This window comes from Epinephelus fuscoguttatus, linkage group LG10 (genome assembly GCF_011397635.1).
Source record: "Epinephelus fuscoguttatus linkage group LG10, E.fuscoguttatus.final_Chr_v1".
In the NCBI taxonomy this organism is placed as follows: Eukaryota; Metazoa; Chordata; class Actinopteri; order Perciformes; family Serranidae; genus Epinephelus; species Epinephelus fuscoguttatus.
The window spans coordinates 34,416,308-34,432,245 of NC_064761.1; the positions used below are offsets into that span (position 1 = coordinate 34,416,308).

The 15,938-nt window shown below is 41.0% G+C and overlaps 2 protein-coding genes across 2 annotated transcripts in view; one reads left to right on the forward strand and one right to left on the reverse strand.

Moving 5' to 3' along the window:
• Window positions 1–8,180: 8,180 nt before the first annotated feature.
• On the reverse strand, window positions 8,181–15,407 carry LOC125896424 (interferon-induced protein with tetratricopeptide repeats 1B-like). Its single transcript, XM_049588982.1, has 2 exons — window positions 14,705–15,407; window positions 8,181–12,505 (listed from the first exon to the last, which is right to left on the reverse strand). Exons 1-2 carry the CDS (start codon window positions 14,710–14,712, stop codon window positions 11,188–11,190), a joined length of 1,326 nt encoding a protein of 441 aa, XP_049444939.1. The 5' UTR covers window positions 14,713–15,407; the 3' UTR covers window positions 8,181–11,187.
• A 187-nt stretch (window positions 15,408–15,594) lies between these two features.
• LOC125896420 (NACHT, LRR and PYD domains-containing protein 12-like) overlaps window positions 15,595–15,938 on the forward strand; it is a 45,550-nt gene continuing 45,206 nt past the window's right edge. Inside the window, exon 1 of the mRNA XM_049588978.1 lies at window positions 15,595–15,723. The gene's annotated coding sequence lies outside the window, so the exon portion shown is untranslated. The remainder of the gene's footprint in view (window positions 15,724–15,938) is intronic.

The window sequence follows — 15,938 nt, forward strand, 5'->3', positions numbered from 1 at the left end:
CACAAGGGTGTCCTGTATGATTTCCGCAGTGAAACGTCACACTTGTACTTGTAAAATAGATTTTTTTGTACTTGTAAAACGTGTTGTGTGATTTTTTTTGTCTTTGTAGAATATATTGTTTGTCTATGTAGAATATATTTTATATGAAGCCAGGATAAATCACACACAAGACTTAAAATCAGGGCAGTAGTCACCATATACATTGAGGGGGACACGTCGCCCCCAGTGTTCAGCTATACCCAAAATCCCCCCCCCCCCCCAAATATTTAACTGAAACTGAAAAACAACAAAAAAAAATTTTTATATTGCTATTCTACGATAGGCAACCACATACCACCATCCGAAATAATGTAATCATCATATTTATAACTATTATTACTATAGGTTCAAGTATTGCAGTTCTGCGTGTGGTTTGTCCAAGTGGAGTTGCCGTAGCAGAATGCCAAGGTTGGGTGCCATGGTTGCCATCAACGTTGTTGCCAGACTGCTGTTTTTGCTCCAGGCAGGCAATGTAAATTTGTTTCTCTATTCATTACTGAATGAAAGTGGAAAATGTGACTGTGATATGAGCGTTACATAGGCTATATTGTAACTGTTGTGTAACCAAACAATTATTCTAGTTTCACAAATGACAGCAGTGTGAAACAGAGGACAAAATGAAACAACCTTATTTTACTTTATAAATGCATTTATCTACATCATTCTCACAAGTATCAAGTCATGATGACACTGATGATTGTTGTACAAAAGATAGCAGAGGTCTGTTGGCATTCGGTGGGAGATTTAGAGGACCTCACTGAAGATTGAAGATTTAAAAATGTATCTATATCTATAAGTTTTTAAATAATGGCAGATAAAGCCAGAATAGGCACAGGGTACACCTGCCTCTCCTGTCATCCAGTGTCAGCTGAGATAGGCTCCATCTTTCAATCAATCAATCAATCAATTTTATTTATAAAGCCCAATATCACAAATCACAATTTGCCTCACAGGGCTTTACAGCGTACGACATCCCTCTGTCCTTATGACCCTCACAGCGGATAAGGAAAAACTCCCCAAAAAAAACCCTTTAACGGGGAAAAAAAAAATGGTAGAAACCTCATGAAGAGCAACTGAGGAGGGATCCCTCTTCCAGGACGGACAGACGTGCAATAGATGTCGTACAGAACAGATCAGCATAATAAATTAACAGTAATCCGTATGACAGAGAGAGAGAGAGAGAGAGAGAGAGAGAGAGAGAGAGAGAGAGATGCAGGTAATGACAGTAGCTTACAACAACATTAATGAAAGTAATAATATTATAGTTATAGTTCTGGCTACTGTGGTACAATATGTTGAAAGTATGTATTAATACCTGGCAGTATACATGTGTGACAATAGTCGTGTATAATAACAGTAGAAGTATGACTAATGACTAATGATGGCAGCAGCAGCAGGAGGCATCTGGCGGGACCACGGCAGCAGCACAACCACACATGTCACGCTGTCCAGGCACCGCTGTGATATGAGTTAATCTGAGAGACAGTGGAGCACAAAGGCTCCGGAGAAGAAGCCGAGTTAGTGACATCCAGAATGGCCGGGTTAGCTAGATGCAGTAATAGAGTACGTGAGAGAGAGAGAGAGAGAGAGAGAGAGAGAGAGAGAGAGAGAGAAGGAGAGAAGGGGCCCGGTGTATTATAGAGGGGTCCTCCGGCAGACTAGGCCTAAGTCAGCCTAACTAAGGGCTGGTACAGGACAAGCCTGAGCCAGCCCTAACTATAAGCTTTATCAAAGAGGAAAGTCTTAAGTCTAGTCTTAAATGTGGAGACGGTGTCTGCCTCCCAGACCGTAACAGGAAGATGATTCCACAGGAGAGGAGCCTGATAGCTGAAGGCTCTGGCTCCTGATCTACTTTTGGAGACTTTAGGGACCACGAGTAACCCTGCGTTCTCAGAGCGCAGTGTTCTGGTGGGATAATATGGCACTATGAGCTCTCTAAGATATGACGGAGCTTGACCATTTAGAGCTTTATAAGTTAACAGTAGGATTTTAAATTCAATTCTGGATTTTACAGGGAGCCAGTGCAGAGAAGCTAAAACAGGAGAGATATGATCGCGTTTATTAGTTCCTGTTAGTACACGTGCTGCTGCATTCTGAATTAGCTGGAGAGTTTTTAAGGACTTTAACTTCATGTCTTTTGGAGATCAGTTTATCTTCTACTTCTTTCACTGTTCACAGTAAACGACATGTCACTGTATGATGTTACACCAAAATCAAACAGCAACAACACTGTGTTGTTTGTCAACCACAGTGCCACACTGTGTCTATCACCAACTAACAGGACTCTTCTCATAACTTCAGTACAACCCTCACTCACCAACTACAAAGGCTGACTCTTCTTCTCACACTCTGTGGGTCCTCAGTGACTGTCATTGGATCTAAAATAGTAAAACTCACTTTAAGGAAGAATCTCACACCCTTCAATCTGTCTGTATTTTTCAGAGATATGTTGACCCTTTCACCAGTACCGTGTATGTGTAGCCAGTAGCAGTATATGCAGTGATCAAATTGTTAATTTTTAACAAGGGGGATGCAATGTAGCTTTGATTTTTTTTGCATGCACACATCATCAAATATGAGAGCATAGATGTGCAAAATTGATCAAGATAAAGAACAATGGCATGACCTATACCTGCTGCCTTTAAAAAACACAAATAGTATTACTATTGCAATACAGACAAAAAACATTTTAGATTATAAATAAGAGTAGTTCTGAAATAGCTGTGAAAATTAATCTTAGAGTCATTCTTATTTACTCATCTGGAAACTGCAGGCGGGGTACTTTCAGAAGGCCCTGTGGCCTCCTGCCGGGGCAGGGCAGACCTATGGCATTTTACATTGTATAAATTAGCCTAGCAACGAGCGGGGATTTCCTCTGCTCATATGAAGCCAGGATAAATCACACAAGACATAAATGCTATTTTTGTGGAGGCTTTATTGTCTTCACAGTTTATAGTTTATAATCTGTAAAATTAAAGTAAATAAAAGCTTTGTTTCTACTGATGGAAATGGTGTCAGCTTACAGAAATTTCTGGGGAGGAGCTTCAGGCTATGGTGTAGGCTCTATGTCGATGCAGAGCCTCAGCCTCTACAAAATACTCTATTACAAGTAAAGCAATATTTACAGTTTTGTGTTTTTTTTATGTTTTTATTATCAGCAAACTGATTAACTGACACCTGGCGCAGTAGGAGTGTGTGTGTGGATAAATACAGCACCAAAGCTTTAGGCACTCAGTCATGGTTTCTATTTGGCTGTACATCTCACAGCACATGCTAATTCAACCCACCAAAGTCTTTCTAAGAATTCAGGTTTGGTCTGTACGCTCTAACTCTTCTTAGAAATGCAAACAGAGAAATAAACAGTAACACCAAGCAGGTAAAGTCCTGCCCACAATCTCTTCCTGGGAACCTGCCACATCTCAAACAAAACGATTATTCTAGTTTCACAAATGACAGCAGTGTGAAACAGAGGTCAAAATGAAACAACCTTATTGTACTTTATAAATGCATTTATCTACATCATTCTCACAAGTAAAAAGTCATGATGACACTGATGATTGTTGTACAAAAGATAGCAGAGGTCTGTTGGCATTCGGTGGGAGATTTAGAGGACCTCACTGAAGATTGAACAGATTTAAAAATTTCTTTATATCTATGAAGTTTTTAAATAATGGCAGATAAAGCCAGAATAGACACTGGATTATGATGATGTGATGGTTTGCATTTTTGTACAGTTATTTTTAGTACTTGATGTTATTTATCTTCTTTTTGTTTTGTTTTGTTAGCTGCAGTATGGGTGAGGGGCGGCACGGTGGTGCAGTGGTTGGCACTGTTGCCTCACAGCAAAAGGGTGGCCTTTCTGTGTGGAGTTTGCATGTTCCCCCCGTGTCAGCGTGGGTGTTCTCTGGGTGCTCCAGCTTCCTCCCACAGTCCAAAGACATGCAGGTTAATTGGTGACTCTAAATTGTCCGTAGGTGTGAATGTGAGTGTGAATGCTTGTCTGTCTCTATGTGTCAGCCCTGTGATAGTCTGGTGACCTGTCCAGGGTGAACCCTGCCCCTCATTTCGCCCAGTGTCAGCTGGGATAGGCTCCACCTTTAACTTCATCTCTTTTGGAGATCAGTTCATCTTCTACTTCTTTCACTGTTCACAGTAAACGACATGTCACTGTATGATGTTACACCAAGATCAAACAGCAACAACACTGTGTTGTTTGTCAACCACAGTGCCACACTGTGTCTATCACCACCTAACAGGACTCTTCTCATAACTTCAGTACAACCCTCACTCACCAACTACAAAGGCTGACTCTTCTTCTCACACTCTGTGGGTCCTCAGTGACTGTCATTGGATCTAAAATAGTAAAACTCACTTCAAGGAAGAATCTCATACCCTTCAATATGTCTGTATTTTTCAGAGATATGTTGAGCCTTTCACCAGTACCATGTATGTGTAGCCAGTAGCAGTATATGTCAGGTGTGGTGGAAGAACTGTGGGACCTTTATGAGGCGTTGCAGCAAGAAGGTTTCCCACAAAGTGTCTCTTGCACACTTGAATTTCCTTACTGCTCTTCCTTGCTACTTTTCCCCAACTACTCTCTGACTTCCTGTTGGTGACTTTTAGATCCAACCCTTTTAGCTCCTACTAAAGAGGTCAATCTTTACGACACAAATATAAAGTTTCAACAGTAATTTTTCACAAACACCTGCTCACTGTAGTTTTTAATCAAACAAAATAACAAGATGAAGATTTAAAAAAAAAATCCTTTATTAACAGACTTGACATTACATTACATTAAGTGCAATTAAGACAACGTATTACAGAGCACTGGATGTGTATGTGTGTTTATAAGAACGTATTGCAGAACATTGGATGTGTATTTATAACAAGGTATTGTTAATTAACATGTTGCTACTCTGTAACATCCTTCAAAGACATTAATAACATGTAAAATGACATAACTAAAAAGAACAGAAAATGGACTAAGAACAACAGAAGATAACTAATATGCTAAGAACATAAGAAGGAAAAGAAAACATGTAGGAAGAAGATATATATCAGGCTGTAGATACCAACACACACTGGACCTGTTACAGCGTATGTGTGTGTGCAGTGCCCCCTGCTGACTGTAGTGGAAACATGCACTCACCGATCAGAGTGTTGAGATGGTGCCTGTTGGGACAGCTGTGGCACACCGTGTCCTCATCAGGTGCACCTTTAGCAGCAGCACCTGTCCGGAGGCGCGTGTCGTACTTCCTCTTGTAGTAGTATCCCGGTTTACATTCACACTGGCAGTCACTTTGTGCCGTGCACCACCTGGTACTTGCCGCACACCCCACAGCGCACACACTTGCTGATGTAGTTCCACAGCTCTGTGAACGGGGCGCGCACACAGTCTTGTGCGTCTCGATGCAGCTGTAACACTTGCTGTTTAACACAATTAATTCTATACAATTCTGTCTGTATCCTTCTGAGACCCAAACTTTTGTTTGGTATGCATTTTAATTTATCCTAGCTATTTGGCATCAATGCCTAATAAGTATAACTAAATATTGTCAACTGTTATTTAAGTCCCAGTCAGATGATAAAAAAAAGTCCCAATGCGGTCAGATGAGTAGGCTACTTCATAATTAACAGTGTCTTAGCTTGTTACTGTTGCTCTCTGGACAGAAATTGTTATGTGGTCTGCAGGGTAAAAGAGGGTCCTCCTCATTGAGCTTACCGTCCCCTGGGAAGAGGGCAGTCCACGAAACGAAGCACCTGAAATACTCCGAGCTGGAAGCAGAATGCTGAGAGGCTGGCTGGAAAGTCAGGGTTTACCCTGTGGAGGTCGGATGCTGGGGCGGAAGGCCCTGAAGGAGCCAGGAGAGGAAGCAGAGAAAGGGAGTTACTCGCTGTAGCTCCGGAGGAAGGACAATGGCTGGGGGACAACACTCCAATAGAGCAGCGTTGCCAGATCTCGCGAGACAAATAAGCAACCAGGCCTGTGAAAACAAGCAAAAAACAAGCGACTTTTTCTACGGACCCCCCTAGGTTCCGGTGAGAGAAAATTAAATAAACGGTGTGCACGGTTTTACAATCCGTGGGGACAGATTGGTAAACTGTGCGCAGTTTTGCAAAACTGTACCCATGGTACACAGTCTATTTATTTTTCTCCCCCCTGAGCTTCAGGACAATAACTACAAGAGGGAGTTAAACCACCTTTTAACATTATTTAATATTAGAAAACAGATGGGATATCAAATATATACTGATGTACCAAGTACATTATGTACACAGTAAACCTCTGATAATTAAAATTTGCACACACAAATAAATATCATCCTGAATTCACAAATTCTTTATTTATTATTGCTTTTTATGCACTCATCTAACTTTTTTCTTTTAGTTACAGGACTGACATTTTCCTGACCAGAAAAAAACCCCACATTACCCTGCTCTGCCTCTGATTGGCTAGTACTCGTTGCCATCAGGGTCAGAGCCAATTAGAAGCAGGATGCGGGTGGGAAAAAACTCTGCTGTCTCCTGTGTGTATGGGGAAAGGGGAGGGACATAGGGAACAGGCAAGACAAACTATCCTAGGTTTAAATAACATATCGAAAATATCTGCTTGACAACTTATTATGGAGCTGGGAACAAGCCCAGATAAGCAACTACACTTTAGAGACAAGCCCAAAAAAAACAGGACCCGCGACTACCAATATTTGTAAGCGACTTTACAGAAAAACAAGCCCAAAGTCGCTTATAATAAGCGGACTTGGCAACACTGCAATAGAGGCAGCTGCAGGGGGTGGCGGGGAGACATCCACTATCTGCCACCAGATCAAATAATCTGAAATTAATGGATACAAAGTAAATTAAAGCAAACAACAAAGAAATTAGGAACTGGCTCGTTCACTCTAAAGAGCCGGTTCACTCGTTCACTTCAAAGAGCCGGTTCAAAGACTTGGCTCGTTCGCGAACATCACATCACTACGGGAGATGTACTGGAATAGGGGGCGAAACATCAGTGAACGACGGCCTCCAGCTGACGACCCTGCAGCTGACCTTATGGCACCGGTGGAGGAGTGACAGGGCAAATGCCAAAGCAGGAAACACCTCACCTGTACAAAGAACTGAATTGCTAAAATTGGTCAAATTTGTGTTCTGTATCAAACTACAAACATTGTTCATCGGAAATAAACAAGTTTAAACCATAGAATGTGATCAGGTTTTGGACCTTGTCTACTTTTGTGCCGGTGTTGCACTGTATTGGCTGCAGACTGACTTGGCAGAGATGGCTGCCATCTTGTTTTTACATGGAGTAGTGTGTTGTGCTCTTACAACCACTAGATGGCACAAAAAGTATCCATGTAGGACGACAATGCGTCTAAGTTAAGTAGAATGAAGTATAAGGTCAAGTAAGCCCAAAATGTGTTGTCCTCATCTTACCAGGAAGGCTTCATGAACACATAGATGGATGCACAGTGTGGATATTAGATATTTTTCTCTTTTCATCTGTGATAGATTGATGGATAGATGAAGACACCTATCTCTCCATCTACATCAGGGGAAGGACAAGTATCTATACAGGTGTCCATCCATCTGTTAGTCTATCATCCGTATTCAGTGGTTGGACAGATAGATGTGTACAAATTGGCTAACCTAGATCCACATGTCAGAATATAAGTATTGAATGTATGAATATTGAAAAGACTGAAATTGTGTGTCAGTAAGATACCTGACAAATTAATCTCTGTGGAATTTCACGGGTCACTGTTTGGCGGTGTTGTGGTCAACTGGCTGCAAGCACCAAAAACTAAACCCTGTGTAACCACTTAAAAAGTCTCTGTCACATTTTACCCCACGTTAGGTTGTGCCCCACTCTCCCCTAGATATTTTATTCTCATTCACAATTTTGGCTTCCCACCACTAAGTGAATCGACTGCGATACTGATGCTTAAAAAGTGTGCTTCACATACAAAAAAACTCTGCTGCTTATCAAATCAAGCTTCCTGAACAAACAGCCAGCCAACACTCTGAGGGATCTTATCCAGTGTCAATCAGACATCCATAACAGCAAGGCTGCACAGCATGTGACTGTATCCACCCAGACAGACTCAAATAACCAGTGCAATCACAAAGCCTTTATTTTGGGTACAGTTTTACTTATATTTTGCATCTAGGAGAAACACATCCTGCATGTCCACTCCAATAGCTGCTGTAAAAAGCAGTTTGAGCAAATTCTGTCATGCACTGTTCTCACCGAACAGTCTCCCCTTGTTGTTGATCTTGCTTCTTATTTCAGCCTTGAACTTTTAGAACAAATATTTCTTTCAGGTGCCACAAACAGAAAAACTCCAGAGCTCAATAATTTGTATTTTTGACAATACTGTAACAGTGGGATGAGTTTGTTTGCTGTCCACTGCTTTAACAGCTCATTTAAACAGTTTATATTGTTGTTGTGCAGGCCTGTGACCAGGAGGGGGCACAATAAGACATGTGATGATACCATAGTAGATCATGGCTGCACCTGTATCTAAGTCATTATGAACAAATTTAAAATGTATTTAACCATGTTTTATTCTTCCTGAGATATGCTTGATGTTTGTTTTAAAGATAGATTCCATAATCTGTCTAAAGAATGGTCAACACTTTCTTTTCAACACTATTTTTACTCTCATGAGGATGTCAGGATTAGTAGTGTTGACTTCTCTGATTGAGAAAAATACAGTCTTGGACACATTCAAAGGGGCAGTTTGGATTTTGTGAAGTGGGCTTGTGTATTACCTACAGGAGCTGTCAGTTGACATGTGATCAGTTTGGAGAAGCAGGCAGGAGTAGCGCCACTGAAGGTAAGTAATGTACTGATGTGCTAAGTTTCAGTTCCTTGTGGATGGCAGGCGTCCTGGCCGAGGTGTTCATCCTCTTTGTGAACATGCTTGCGAGCAAAATTTAAAGTTAAAGCTGGATTCACAAATTTTAGTCTGTATTAAAATGATGTCAGCACAAAGTCGGTACAGTAGTTCTCTGTAGCTCCATCATTTACTTCCATTCAACATCATTTCATACAACAGTCTGTTTCTCTTACATCACAAAAAGAGAAACAGCTGATCCCCCCTCACCTTTTAGATCTTTCGTTTATTTAATTTTTTAATTTGGTTTTCCTTTAAAGAACAGACATACGCGTCGACAGGACACAAAAACACAAATGAAGTGAACTAAAAACGAAACCAAAATTAGGGGAGAATCATTCATGAGTAAAAAACAAAATCTGCATATATACATTTGCACACACAAATGCACGCACGTGTGTACACATACACACGTACATATATAAACATACATATACACATGCTCGTTTAGGCTATATATGCACACATTCTAGTAAGTATTTGGGTTTTTAGTTTAAATGTAATTCTCTCACTCATTTCTGTTTGGTACATCTTAACCCATTTTCTTGTCAAAGCGTTTTTACAAGCCCCGAACAACACCCTCAACAAATATGTATCTCACTTTGCACAGTGAAGCTCTTCTAGATAGCCAAAATTAAAACAGATTTTCAACTCCAAAAACTTAATCACACCTCTCCAAAGTGGAGCCACATAGGGACAGTTCCAGAAAATGTGGAGATGGTTTTCCGCAGCGCTTCCACAGGACCTCCAGCAGGCAGTCTGGTTAGAGAGTTAGTCTTTTGTGCTGGACTACAGAAGAAACCAGTCACATTTTCCAAGCTGAATTCTCTCCAAGTGGGGGAGCTTGTTATCAACCATTGTGCAGATGCTGTCCCATTCTTCTACTGATGTTATAGAATAGGCTCTGTGCTTCCCATCTTTCATTAATATTCAGAGTATCATAATTTTTAAAACTTTGGAGAGCAAAGTGTATTTTAGATATTATTTTTTGGTAAGTAGCAAGTTTTTAGGCATTTGGAAAGAAGTTAAGGATTTCTTCTCCTAATGTGTCGTCTTTCCAAAATTTCTTTAGATACCTGAAGTGATCGTGATTCTTTAGATTAAGTTGTCTTTAATGTCCTAGAAGCACAAAACTGTACCTTACCTGTCCTGTCAGAGATCCTGCCTATAAACCCATATTAGTTTTATTTTATTTTATTTTATTTTATTTTATTTTATTTTATTTTATTTTATTTTTATTTCATTATTTTTTTGCAGGTAATTTTAATTTTAGATTTTGGACCTCTGAGTTATCTGTAAGATATTACAATGTAAAGCGCTCAGGTTTCAGCAGTTTGTATGTGCAGTATCTAATCACTCACTTCATCTGCAGCTGTTCAGCCTCATTCTCTGGTTCAAATCCTCTGAGAGAGAAAAATATAAGTAATACTTCAAACAGTAATCGTTCAGAGAACTGTATTGTGGTCAGGATGAAAAGCGATATGAGCTGTGTCAGTGAGCTGAACTGGACCCTTTGGTGGGCCGGCTCTGGCCTGTGTGCCGTATATTTGACACCCCTGCTTGTTGCTTCCTTCTGCACCACCTGGCCAAAGGAAAAAAAGGTTTACCAAATGTGCTTGTTATGAAATTAATGAGTGTGTGCAGTATTTTTCTCCCAGCTGAATATCTATATTTTTTCTGGGTTTAGAACCAGTGCTGTTAAAGGTCCAGTGTGTAAGATTTAGGAGGATTTAGTGGCATCTAGCGGTGACGATCGCAGATTGCGACCAGCTGAATCTTCTCCTGGTCAGAATTCCTTCAGTGTTCATTGTTCAGGAGGTTTTTACCACAGAGGTCTCTTCCTCTCCAAAACAAACACACCAGCTGATTTAAACCAGTAAAAACACTGAACACAGCAGTTTCACATCACAAATCATTGTTTCTCCTATCCTGTTCTGTACGTTGCTGATGGCCTGCTTGCCCAGTAACTGCTTATCTGTGCTTACCTTTTTTCTCTGATACCTTCATTTGTGCTCAATTTATTTCTGATCCATATGTTCAGGTGTTTTTTACCCAGGGCTCTTCCTCTCAAAAACATAAGGATTGCTGATTTTAACCGGTGAAAACATTTTCTAAGGCTAATTTTGAGGCAACAAAAACGAAATGATTCTTATTTTCAGGTGATCATACACTAAAGAAAACATACTTACTATATTATACACAATTTCTGCCAATATATCCCCCTAAATCTTACACACTCAAACCTTTAAAATAACTACAGCTCTTTTAAGTTTTCCAGAAACTCCGCTATTTTTCTACACATTGGGCTCCTGTCTTTGTCTTTAATCCTCTCCAGAAATCTGATGCTGTTCGCACGAAAGGAGGACTGATTCTGTATGGCTGCCGCCTTCATGTGATACTGTACTGCCTTTTGGTCCTCCTGAAGATCGAAAAACAAACGTTTTGCGTAGTTGTTGTAAAGCATCTGTTTGTCTGTAGGTTCCAGATCATTTTCTATCCGATCCCTTTCTAGCAGTTCCTGAAATATCTGCTCAGCTTTTGCCTGGCTGTAATTTGACTTTGCGTATATATTAGCAAGGTCCACTTTCTTCATAAGTGAAGAATGAGGGTAAAGAGAAATCACCTCCTCGTGGAGGCGGATTGCCCTGTCTATCTTGCTTCGCTCTGGGAGTCTGTCACTAAAGTAAATGATCCATTTGTAGCAGAGTGAAGCACATCTCTTCAGGTAACGCTCATCTGGGTGCTTTTTCAGAGCCTCCTCTGCCAATGCAACGGCCTCATCTACAGAAATGTAGTTTCTGTAAATCCATAATAACGGTTTAATACCACCGTAGCTGCCGACAGGATTTCTCAAAACCTTTCTGGCTAACTCACGTGCTTCATCTTCAATTCTTTCTCCTAATTTAGCACATTGCTCAAGGTAGTAAGCAGCGAGGTACAAGTTCTCTGGATCTTGTTCCCTGGCGATTCTTAATTTTTCAAAGATTTCAGCCTCCACCTTTTCATCGATGTGCTTAAAAGCATGCACTAACTCTAAGGTGTGGCTGGTGTTCCACTCCACCATGTCCGGCTGCATCTGGATGGCTCTCTGGAAATAATCTACGATCAGCTTTTTCTCTCCGCTGAACTTCATCAGGGTCCAGGCTTTTTCAGCATAGATCTCTGGATGAAGTTCATCCGGGGATGGAGATGGGTACTGATTAATCAGGGCGTCGACCTTTGACAGGTAAGACTGACTCTCTGCTTGGTTTCCCAGGTGGTGGTGCAGCCAAGCCAGGTTACCGTAGTTCACAATTAACCAAGGACCTTTGTTTCTGTGTCTTATCTGGTGGAAAGCCTCTGCAGCCCTGCTGAAGAAACTCTGGGCGTCTTCGGTGAACCCCAGCTTGTACTGAATGAACCCCCGCAGGTTGTAAATGTGACCTAGCCAGCTGTTTCCCTCCTCTGTGCCGATGTCCTCCAGGCTTTCACTGCGGCGTAAAAGCTCAGATCTGCTGGGGTCCAGATCCCAGGTGAAGTGGCACTGCAGGGCCTCGAGTTTGGACTCCAATGTTGTTTGACTCTGAGCAGCACTGATGGAGAATACAAACAAAAAATAGTAAACACATCATCAGCAGGTTCACAATATGTGCTCTGAAGTGTGCTATGTTTAGACAACTACTGTTCAACTCATCTGGAGAAAGGAAGGAAGGAGGGGGGAAAAGGAAGATAGAAATGGAGTAAGGAGCATTGGATGGACAGTCAGAAAAAAAGGAAGGAAGAAAGGAATGGAGTGGAGTGGAGTAAGAGCCATCAAATTGGCAACAAGTAAACAAGTCGGGGGAAAAGGAATGGGGCAGTGAAAAAGGACATAAAACAGCCATCTATCCATTTTCCAATTTCTCTCCTAGCAACGTTTTCCAGCTCCTCCTGGGGGATCCTGAGGAGCTGCCAGGCCAGATGAGATATAAAATCCAGCATAATCTGAGTCTACCCCAGGGCCCTCTACCTGTTGAAAGGAAAACTTCCAAATGAAGGCATCCAGGAGGATCCTAATCAGGAGCCCTTGCATACTGCATATGACATTGCAGTTATGCCAGTTCTATACTTGGGTGGTGCGACCGCAGTGTCTGTAATGCCCCTTTACTTTCATTTCCCAGTAATGGGAACTTAAAGCACAATTTCTGAAACTGGAATTAGTTGTCTGTGCAAAAGAATTTGGCAATAAGCTATTTCTGTTTCTGAAGTTGACCATTTCTTCCACAGCTTTTCCTCTAGATTTACAGAGAGATTGTGTCTCAAGGCTTAACGTACCTTGAGCTCCTTAAGAGTGTCAGTGAGTTATTAGGTAACTAATTTACTAACTAATCTGACACACCTTAGTGCTTCTAGATCCAAACACTGGTTCAAGGTACAAAGTTCGGCTTTACTGCCATTATACAATACAGGACTGCACAATCCAGCATAATCCGAGTCTACCCTGGGGCCCCCTACCTGTTTAAAGGAAAACTTCCAAATGAAGGCATCCAGGAGGATCCTAATCAGGAGCCCGAACCACCTCAACTGCCTCCTTTCGAAGCGACGGAGGAGCAGCTCTACTCCGAGCTCCCTCCAGATGTCTGAAGTCCTCACCATATCTCTAAGGCTGAACCCAGCCACCCTACACAGAAAACTCATATCAGAAGCTTGTATCCGTGATCTCATTCTTTCGGTCGCTACCTAAAGCTCATGACCATTGGTGAAAGTCAGATCATAGATGGACCGCTAAATCAAGGGTTTGGCCTTTTGGCTCAGCTCCCTCTTTACCACAATGATCCAGAACAATATATGCTCGCTGCAGATACCGCGCCAATCCGCCTCTTGATCCTATACTCCATTTTACCCTTTAGATACTTGAACTCCTTTGCTTGAGGGAGCAACTCTTTCCCAACCCAGTGGGAGCAATCCAACGCTCTCTGGCAGAGAATCGTGGCCTCAGACTTGGAGATACTGACTCTCATCCAGACTGCTCCATACTCAACTGCAAACCAACCAATGCATGGTCATGGTCCGATGAAGCCAACCAAACCAAAGAGCAGAGAAGCAAAAAAACCCCCCCAACAAACTAGAATTACGGCCCCACAGCGCACCAGTCAAGTTTCTCTGACAGTTTCCATCCATGTCTTAGTGATGGGCAAAGCATATCTTTAGATGTTACTGAATCACTAGAATCAGTTCATCAAAAAGATTTGTTCAAAAGATTCGTTCACCGAATCGTTTAGTACTCCTCTAGCTGTAAAGATGAGCAACTGGGGAGACAAGGAATTGCACGCCCCCCTTGCCCTCGCAAACGAAGAGGCCATCATCTGCCCATGAGGTTAAGAAGACAGACAGGAACTAAGAAATGAGGAAGTGAAGAAAGATGACTGAGAGCAGAGTGTCTGAGGAAGCACATTACAGCAAAAATAATAATAATAACAATAAAATAATTAATTAATTCAATTCAAATGAAATACACATATTTAGAAATTCTCCAGTTTCTCCATCATAATTTTATTCCTGGCACTGTAGGATCAAACTTTAAGAAAACAGCTGATCAGTAATAAATATTTAATAAAATGAAATAAATAAAAGATTGAAAAAAATATCTCCCTGTGTTTCTGACTGAAAGGAACCAAGAGAGAGAAAAATAATTTAAATATATATATATATATACATATATTGGGCTCTGGGACACTAATAAGATATTGAATATATCATAATGATACCCATTTACTCATACAGTTATATAAAACACAGAAGCAGCTCCTCACCTCATCATTCAGCTGTTTTTCTCAACTCCGTATTTCAGCAGTTACTCTCAATGGTACTTTGGGTTCTCTGGTCTGAAGTCAGTGATGTCCAACCTCTGCTTTGTTGTCAATGATGTGCTGCTTTAAATGAGGCAGGGCGTTTGCATACTTACTTTGCGTACTTGGGTGGCCTGACTGCAGTGTCTGTAATGCCCCTTTACTTTCATTTCCCAGTAATAGGAACATACAGCACAATTTCTGAAACTGGAATTAGTGTCTCGTGGTTGTATGCCTCCGTTGTCCCCTCGACAGCACAGAGGAACTATACAAACAGCACAGTTTCAAGATTAATGTCACATTTTAGTATCTGACCAAATGTCTCGTCTTCTGCTCCTGAGGTATGACCTTTCATAATGGACAGAAAAGTGTTTAATGCAGAACATTATGATGTCACAGTGAAGTTGACCTTTGACTTTTTGGATATGAAATGTCATTATTTTATCCTGTTTGACATTTGTATTAAGTTTTGTCATAAACAGTGTATGAATTCTTGAGTTACGGCCAAAAACATGTTTTGTGAGGTCACTCTGACCTTTGACCACAAAAGTCTAATCGGTTGAGCCTGTTTTTTTTTATTTCGCCTTTACACTTTTACACTGTGTTCATTGTTTTTCACCAAATCAGGGAGTCAAATTTATTGTCTGTGCAAAAGAATTTGGCAATAAGCTATTTCTGTTTCTGAAGCTGACCGTTTCTTCCACAGCTTCTCCTCTAGATTTACAGAGAGATTGTGTCTAAAGGCTTAACGTACCTTGAGCTCCTTAATATAGAGTGTCAGTGAGTTATTAGGTAGCTAAAATAATTGCATGTGGTAATCTTAACATCCTATCTTTATTACAGATTGCACACACACACACACACACACACACACACACACACACACAGCAAAGACTGACGGTCAAACTATGAAGTCATATTGTCCCAGACTCCATTTTAAACTCGACGGAGCAGTCAGAGGAATACAGGTCATCTGAATCAGGGTGAGTGTTAATACTAGAATACTAGACCTGCAAATAATGATTACTCTCATTATTGATTCATCTGCTGATTTTTATTCTGATTAATTGTTTAGTCTGTTATAGTGTCAGGAAAATACCCACCCAGTATGTAATCAGTATCCTGTCAATAACAAGTTACTGACTGTATGGGCAATGTACTGACTTCATTATGCTGTGTTGGTTTCTCCGGATTGTGA